Source organism: Fusarium pseudograminearum, chromosome 3, assembly GCF_000303195.2.
Source record: "Fusarium pseudograminearum CS3096 chromosome 3, whole genome shotgun sequence".
NCBI lineage: Eukaryota > Fungi > Ascomycota > Sordariomycetes > Hypocreales > Nectriaceae > Fusarium > Fusarium pseudograminearum.
The window spans coordinates 6116487-6125055 of NC_031953.1; the positions used below are offsets into that span (position 1 = coordinate 6116487).

At 48.2% G+C, this 8569-nt stretch overlaps 3 protein-coding genes across 3 annotated transcripts, besides 1 other annotated feature; 1 reads left to right on the forward strand and 2 right to left on the reverse strand.

Moving 5' to 3' along the window:
* Nucleotides 1–2203: 2203 nt before the first annotated feature.
* On the reverse strand, nucleotides 2204–3514 carry FPSE_11245 (uncharacterized protein; the record flags this gene model as incomplete). The annotated part of the gene is made up of 2 exons (XM_009264362.1): nucleotides 2204–2231; nucleotides 2286–3514. The coding sequence occupies 2 exons, from the start codon at nucleotides 3512–3514 to the stop codon at nucleotides 2204–2206; spliced, it is 1257 nt and encodes a 418-aa protein (XP_009262637.1).
* Nucleotides 3515–4172: 658 nt separating this feature from the next.
* Nucleotides 4173–5552, reverse strand: FPSE_11246 (uncharacterized protein; the record flags this gene model as incomplete). Its single annotated transcript, XM_009264363.1, has 5 exons — nucleotides 4173–4609; nucleotides 4660–4982; nucleotides 5039–5142; nucleotides 5192–5212; nucleotides 5265–5552. The coding sequence occupies 5 exons, from the start codon at nucleotides 5550–5552 to the stop codon at nucleotides 4173–4175; spliced, it is 1173 nt and encodes a 390-aa protein (XP_009262638.1).
* Nucleotides 5553–7222: 1670 nt separating this feature from the next.
* FPSE_11247 (uncharacterized protein) lies at nucleotides 7223–8286 on the forward strand (the record flags this gene model as incomplete). Its single annotated transcript, XM_009264364.1, has 3 exons — nucleotides 7223–7473; nucleotides 7551–8114; nucleotides 8166–8286. 3 exons carry the CDS (start codon nucleotides 7223–7225, stop codon nucleotides 8284–8286), a joined length of 936 nt encoding a protein of 311 aa, XP_009262639.1.
* Nucleotides 7691–7775: a repeat region.
* Nucleotides 8287–8569: the final 283 nt, after the last annotated feature.

An 8569-nucleotide genomic window follows, 5' to 3' on the forward strand; every position in this document is an offset into this window, starting at 1 on the left:
CCCCCCCCCTCTTCAGCCCTGTGACAAAACCGAATGCGAGCCAAGGACCCAATCAAGCAGCGTCAGCTCCAGTGAATTAGCTGTTCGGACACTAAACGACCCCTGTAGACAGATCAGAAGCTAAGCTTGTTCGAGGAAGCCTTTCGAGAAGGAATGTTGGAGCTAGAACGATTTGGGGAATGTATTCGAGATGCATCGTCATTCCAAGGGTGGTAATGACAGCTTGATATTGATGAATGCGAGCGAGTGCGAGAATTAGGCTGAGGAGGTGGGTAAACAGCATGCTTTCAGTATCTGAACCATCGTGAGTACATCGTCGATTCTCTTTATCACCAGTAGATCGAGTCGTGATGTACAAGTCTAGAGAGAATAAAGACATTGATCTGATTTCCAGAACAGCACGCATCATCTAGCAGTAGACTCTATCCATAGTCCAAACTATCACCTCAATCTCGGGTCCGAAACGTTTGCTTATCTACCCGAGTAACTTTGAGTAGATTAACTTGAGCAATATATTCCTACCAATTGGGCTGTATAAAATGCGATCGCATTGACTCGAGCATAACTCTCCAATCGTATGACAACGTCATCCTAGCTCTAATCTAACATGACAGCTTCAGCCTCTGCCGCATGTGGTGACGGAGACCGTTTACGCCATCTTGTGGCATGTGTCAGGGGCATTCACACCATCACTACACGATATTGACCTGGCTAAATTCCATGTCCTATATTCAATCCTTCTATCAAGCTCCTCGTTCCACACTTACGTGGAAATCCCAGCATCTCTCTCAATCTCCTCCTTACTGGGACACCACTTATCCTGCAGCGCCTTATCCGTAGACTTTTCAATCATGGTCTTCTCCCACCACTCACCCCAACTGGTCAAGAAAATGCGATCGCGATCCTCAGGAAAGTCACTTCGTGTGAGAGCAGCAAGCACACTCGAGGCGCCTATATCTCTGTCAGCAAAACAACTTCAAATTAGAGCCAGAAACACAGCTACCCACCTTCAGGAATAGACTTGGCATCAGGCATGCTACTCTGAATGCCCATCTTCTTTGCAAGGCCCGTGCCGGGGATAAGCCCAGGCGACACGGCAACAACGTCGTTAGTATCGGCCAGTTGGCGACGCCACCAATGTGCGCCAAGAATACCGGTAAACTTCGTGTTGGAATAAGTCGTACCAGCATCCGCTCCAGAGCCTGCCTTGAGTTCTTCATCAAGCTTGCCTATACATTGTCAGCCCCCAAAATGAATAACCCCGTGAGCTTGAACAGGAAACTCACTAGGATCAGAAACCCTGCGCACAGCACCAGAAGATACAAATACAATCCTAGACTTGGACTCAACAAGCTTCTCTCTCAAGAGATGCACAAGGTAATACTGCGCTGTAACAGTAACCCATTAGCCCTGTACTACCTGTCACACACGTTCAACGTACAGAGATGGTTCACGACATGCGACTCGCACCACTTTGATCCGTTAGGTCCCGGCTCATCGGCGCTGACACCGCCTAACCCTGCATTGAGCAACAAGTAATCAATCTTTCCATGGCCAAGTTTCTCAAGGGTCTGGTCAGCGAATGACTTGACGCCCTTGAGGTCGTTCAATTCGAGCGGAAGAATAGTGACGCCACTAGCAGAACGGTCGTAGTTAAGCTCGTCGTATGACTTTTGAGCTCTTTGTATGTTGCGCGCACCAAGAATGACTTTGTATGGTTGGCTCTGGTCAAGGAGCTGCTTGATAGCTTCCAGGCCCTACTCTAGCATTAGCATGTGATCTGCTAACGAATTGAGAGGGTCAGAAGTAGTGTACAATTCCTGAGGACACGCCTGTAGCCACGACTGTTTTAGCGACGGATGCCATTGCTTAAGTTAATGTTGTGATAAGTTGAATTGTGAACAACTACCCAAGGAGCTGATGCTCGAGTCCTTAAGAGTGGCTTCTTCAGCGGGGTTAGCGGACATAGATAGATAGGTGACGTAAACACTATGAAGGATTGATTACAATAAGTAAGCATTAGTGAAAGACAGGGTCAAAGGTTATGGTGAAATGTCTCAAAATCTCATGTAAGCAATATACGATTATCAATATTATGTATGTATTTTCGTTCATTCGGCATCATTACGTCGTCTACATCATATCAAGTCTAGTTCTCAAGGTTGAATACCAGGCCCAGCCTCATCGTTAAAAAGTCCAACGCCTACTTGGGAATAGGTCCATTACCCAGCCTGGTAATTAGTTAGTCTCAATTCACAGCAATTACAAGGGTAGATAATGCGTACAATGCTGTCTTCCATCCAGCAATAGTGCTCCGAGGAATCTTAAAGTGGTTCTCAGCATCCTGAGCAGAAGGCGGCACCATTTCACCAAGACGTGAAACTCGGTGATGAACCATCCACGTAATGACTTCCTTCCTTTTCTGCTTCGAGTAGCTGTTTTCTTTACGAACAATTGGCGTAGTGCGGAGCGGTTTGCGTTCTGATAGTGGCTTGGGCTTCGGTCCTCTCTTCTTCTTGGGTGGAGGGCCCATGTCAGATGTTCTCGTGGTTCGCGAGGAGGACGGTTCGGGGGCAGGAGTCGAAGCAACGGATTCAGGAGCTGGAGTAGACGCTACAGACTCGGGTGCTGGGGTAGATGGGACAGTCTCAGGTGCAGGGGTCGAGGCAGTAGACTCAGGTACCGGGGTTGGAGAAGCAGACTGACGAGCCGGAGTAGAGGCAACAGACTGAGGTGCAGGAGTCGGAGTAGGGCTCAATCTGGGTATAGCCACGGGTGTAAAGAGAGGAGATTGAGGAGGGACATTTTCAGGCTGGCTGGCATTGCCTGCTTGAGGGACATTCCTAGGCTGAGATACAGGTCCGGCTGGAGGGGCAGGCACGGGTTGAGGAGGAGCGTTTGCTGGTTGAGGGCCACGTCCTGGCTGTTGGCCACGTCCAGCCTGGGGGACATTCCCAGGGTGAGGAGCATATCCTGGCTGAGGAGCATACCCAACAACATGAGGTCCCATATAAGGAGACACGTATTGATGAGGTGCCTGTGCCATGTGCGGATGAGGAGGCCACGGATGGTACGGATAATGCGGCATCTGAGGATGATGATTTTGTGCCATATGCTGCGGATGTGGTACTTGGTGAGGATGAGCATAGACCATCTGTTGTGGGTGTTGTTGTGGGTGATGCGGATGTTGTTGATGAGGATGAGGCGGATACTGTGGCATATGAGGGTGAGGCGCGTATCCCATAGGATGGTACGGCCATTGAGGCATGTAAGGATAAGGAGGAGCCTGATGAGGGCCAGGAGCAGGGGCTATCTGAACATTCCGAGCAGCTTGGGGAGGCGGCGGAGGAGGCTCTTGGATCGTCTGTGTCCCTTGATCTTTTGTACGCGGTTCAGCAGCGGGTGATTTCGCTGCCGGAGGTGATTTAGCAATTTGGGGTTGTTCTTCTACGTTTGAAGCATCATCGATTTCGATGGCCTCAGCCATGTGCGTGTCTTCCTCTGAAGGCGCCATTATCTAGGTGGTTGTGGTGAAGTGAAACGGCTTGAGAATTGCAATATCCAGCACCGTTAATGAAAAATAGAGAAATCGGACAGCGAAAAAATGGATATTGCTCGCGTCATATCTGCTGAATCCGAACTTTTAAGAAAGCTGATTGGTAGATCTGAGTGTGACAAAAGTATCCATATATATATACCTCTCCGTGTGGTGTACATTTGACTCATCTTTTTGTCAATCAACACCCCGGTCTCGCGCTAGGCTGACTGAGTTTGTCGAGTTTTATCAACTGAGTTGACACAAGACGTTTCTGATTAATGGGATGTCAGCTCGTTCAAATACCAACTAGGTATATAGTGGCAATCGTGTTGGTTGTTGGTGATTTTGCCAAAGCCTCGTAGAGTCAAAATTAGAAATATCAACATTTTATTATTATTTGATACATCAGATCGTGTTAGCGGCCACACCAGATGGGTGGCATCAAGCTATTTCACATTCATCTGTTCATATTGTATCCCACAAGCTTCCGTATATCAACTTACAGTATAATAGAAACTGCACTTTTTTCAGCGTTCACAAGTAGAAACAAATACACGAATGGTTCTCATGCTGTTCTTTGCAGCTTTCTATTTCAGTCTAATTAACCATCTCAACTATATCGTAAATACCACTTTTAAACTCTCTTGGTTCGCAGGGACTCGGGAAGCAGAGCAACCTTCTCGTTGAAGAGCTTCTCAGCGTCGGCCCACACTCGCGAAGTCTTGCGGTCCTTGAGTGTAAGGAGAGACTCCTTGAGGCCCTCGCTAAAGGCCTCACTAGCCTCACGGGGCAGCATTGAGGGGAGATGGTCGATGCTAATAACTGATAGAGGGAGAGAGTTCTGGTCGTTCTTGATCTCGACGGGGACGGTGGGCTCCTCGAATGTGGTGTTGATAGAGTAGATGGGGATGGGGTTGTGAGGGTTGGTGGTGTCGCAGGAGACATCGATAACAACGGCCAAGTTGCGGCCAGTCTTGGCGAGAAGTTCCTCGTTGATGAAAGGAGGGATGGGCTTGGAAAGGTAGATAGCGTTAAGGAAGACATCAGCCTGAGCAATCTCCTCATAAGGACCTTGCAATCGTTAGTTTCAAGCATTCAAGTATCAGGCATTGGGGGCCTACCATCTCGGTCCTTGGTCTCGTTCAAGTCCCAGCGGGTGATGTTCTCGTCGGGCATGCCAGCCTTGAGGAACAGGTCAACAGCACCCTTACCACATCGCCCAAGAGCACCGAGGACGAGAGCAGTGGGCTTGCGTCCAAGAGACTTCTCGGCCTTGGCAAGATCTTCTCGGATCTGGTTAACGAGCTCCTCCTCGTTTAGGTAGTATCCACGACCATCGGTGAAGGTCTCCACTGAGGGGAGCTTGGAGGAGGGGTCCTGGAGCTGGTGGGCAAGGGTCTTGATACCGAGCGCAGCGCCAGCGAATCCAGCGTGGAAACCGAAACTGTTTGGTGTGTTAGGGCAGCTGTTCTGGCTTCTGTTTTTTTGCGATCTACTTACGCAGAAACTCGGCGGCCCTGCTCATCAACAAGGAACTCTAAATCGTATAGAACGCTGCCTCCTTGAGGGAAGCGGCCGAGAACCTTTTCCCATCCACCTTGGTTCTAGGATATGTCAGTGAGAACCTAGCATGTATCAACGCCGTGTGTGTACCTTGTAGCAATGGGCAAATGACTGAATCAGGTTAGCATATGAGTGAATCTTGTGTTTCGAGGGTGCTGCATACAATGTGGTCGTTCTTGAGAGGAAAGTCGTCCTCAGGAATTTCCTTGAGGCCAAGAATCAAGGTTCCGGCTTCGGCGTTGGGCCAAGTGCCCTCGTTGACGAGGCGCGCACCAGCAGCCTCATATTCGGAGTCCTCAAAGATGCGCTTGAACTTAGGGTCTGTAGATGATCGCTCGACAGAGACTGGGTATCCGGCGTCGACAAGAGTCTTGATAATTGAGGGAGAGAAAGATCGGTGCTCGAGGGGCTTCTCCTCAGCGCGCAGAAGGATGTGGGGGTATTGAGACATGGTTGCGACGGTTCTGAAGCTTCTGAAGCTGTCGATTCTGGAAATTCGAAAAGAATTAGTGAATTGATTCGAAAGATGCGATTGAGTTGTAGGTGCAGGGTATAAATGGCGAAGAGCTGGGCAGCGGTTGAAAAGACTCAACCGCGACCCAATTGTCGCCGATGGGAATGTGAACATGGCTGCATGGTAAGGAACGTACAGGAACACTAGTGGTTAGTTTAGGATATGAACACAATGAAAGCTTGTCGGATGAATTGAACTTACCTTTTGTCTTTTTAGAGTATCGGATGATGTTTAAGCTGAGTCACAAAAAAGTAAAGATCTGAATGTCGCTTGCTCCTGCATCGGCGTCAAGAGGGCGACCCCGGCGAAAAATGGCCCCGCTCCCGCAGTCCTTACAGTCCTAACAACCCCGCGGTGGGGACGGGAACAGAGGTTGACTTCTTTTTAAGGCTTAGCGAGGGGGAGTTTCTATTGCATCATTTCAGTCTTTTCCAGGTCCAAGCTCATGAGAATGATGAAGATAGAAATGGCAGACAGGTCAAGTTCTGTTGATGAGATGTATAAAGAGTCAACATGGCAGTTGGTTGACCAATTGGCTTACATAGCCAACTTCTATTCAATCCGGAGCATCAGCATCCGATCCTCTCTTCTATCATTTTTACTCTAAAGCTCCGATCGGACAAACGATGACAGGAACGGGTTCCTGAAGCTTATAACCTAGACAAAAGTCAGACCAAGTACAGGAAATAGACCTGACGATGACATCGTAGTATGTTCATGTATTATCTATTATGACGAGCAATTTATTGCTGTTAGTTTAAATAGGTAGGTACATATACGCTTGCATAGTCAAGTATAAGTATAGGTCAGTATAAGTGGTGAGTAGACACTGGCAATTATCTATATCTTTGCGCTCAGCTCAGTGGTATAGCTGCTGAACTTGAGCTATTCACATTAGAACCGCTCACCAATTCTTTTAATTGAAGATTTTGGACGTGGTTGCTAAACAAAGGTGCATACAAGTAAACACAGTGCTATGGTTTAGTCTCAATGGCTCTAAATGACGTGGGTTATGGAGCTTCAACTGTCTTGTAACTCAATGTGGATAACCCAACATCAACACAAAGAAAGAGACAGATCCTTCAGCTCACGCGCATCGTCATAATCCCCCCTGGAATTAATGCATTAATTAGCCTCTAGCTTGAATAAAAGCATCGATCCGTCTATCGGGTTCCTGGTCCACTTCCCAGCCGCCCAACCACCATCTCAAGGATCGCCCAGAAATGATGCGTTCATTCATGAGATCGGATCGCGTTCCTTTGGCGACAGCCCAGATCGCGCTTTGTTCAGCTGAACCCCTGCAAGCACTTAAACGTCAAGGTCTATTCCGAGTCGATCACGGCAAGCTATTTTACGCCAAATGACCGAGCTCTCTAACCCAGCTTGACGCGACAGTTCAAAGCTCTTCTATGACGCTGAGACAGCGTCCGCAAGCTGGCTGCCATGACGACACGGCGCAAGCCAAAAGCAATAACAACGTACATAAACTCGGGTGATGGGTCGCGTAAACTTCTGGTTGATCGATTGATTTTCGTAATTAACGAAATCGCAATACAAAGTACATCATTTCACTTATACCGATCAAGTAATTTAACACTACCACAATCATGAAGGGCAACGATGAAGTTATCCAAGAGTTCAACGAGGTTGTCAACATGACGGCCTCTGAGCTTGAAAAGTGGCTCAAGTCAGACGACTCCAACAGTGCAGGTTGGCCAAAGGAGGACGAGAATGGTGAATCTGTCGGACACGACAGTGGTCGCAAGATTGTCGAGATCCTCAAGGAGAACCCAAAGAAGGAACCTAGCAAGTACACCGATGAGCAGATCCAGCACATGCGCAAAGTCGTCTCCTACTGGTAGGTACTCTATACTGTTTGCGCATACCATTCCGGCAAACATATACAGTTCGCGACTTGATACTAACAAGAAACAGCAATCGCCATTTAGCTCAAGAGACAAAGTCCAACAACGACAAGTCACCCGAGGAGGTCAAAAAGACCAAATCTTACGCGTCGCTCAAAAACTGGGGCCACGATTTCCTCAAGGCTCAGGGCAAGGATGATGGTAGTAACAAGAAGCAGGAGGAAGAGAAGGAAGAGAAGGAAGAAGAAGCAGACGATGATGCTGAGGAGGAACAAGAAGATGGCGATGATGAGAAACAGACTGGAGAGAAGCGAAGGGCGACCCGAAGCCAGACTGGCTCAAACAAGAAGCGAGAGACTCGCAAGGGGGAGTCTACAAAGTCCAACGACGAAGATGAGGAGGAGGAGGAAGAAGGCGATGATGCTGATGAGAAGCCACAGAAGAAGCAATCAAACGGGAAAAAGACCAATGGCGCTTCAAAGAAGTCCGAAGAGGCTGACGACGACGAGAACGATGACGATGAAGGTGGTGATGGTTCTGGTCCAAAGAAGGGTCCCAAGAAGGGTGAGACTGTGAGCTGGAACTGGGGCGAAGGACAGCCCAAGGGTAAAGTCTTGGATGTCAAGGCCGAAGAGTAAGTTGCACCACATGAACTTGTAGGTTAAGTTGCTAACATCGAATCCAGTACCTCTATCACCACAAAGAATGGCAATACGGTTTCTAGAAAGGGAGATGAAGAAGATCCCGCAGTTGTGTTGGATACGGGCAATAACAAGGCCATCAAGAAGGCTCATGAGTTGAACTAGACGATACCTGAAGATTCTTTGTGGTTTTGCTGTATTTTATTTAACTGCCTACTCGTCAACATTAACATTCCAAGATTACCATCTTAAGCTGTAATGGTCTGCATCAGCCAGTCTCCTAACCACTACCACCACTGTTTCGACATCCCTCACAAAAAGACATGCAAAAACACCAAAAAAAGAAGCACATCTCAATCATTGAATATGTAGTATAGGAACAGCCCGATGCGGGGGTCGAACCCGCAACCTTGAGATCGCGTACTCGTAAGAGTCTCACGCTCTACCG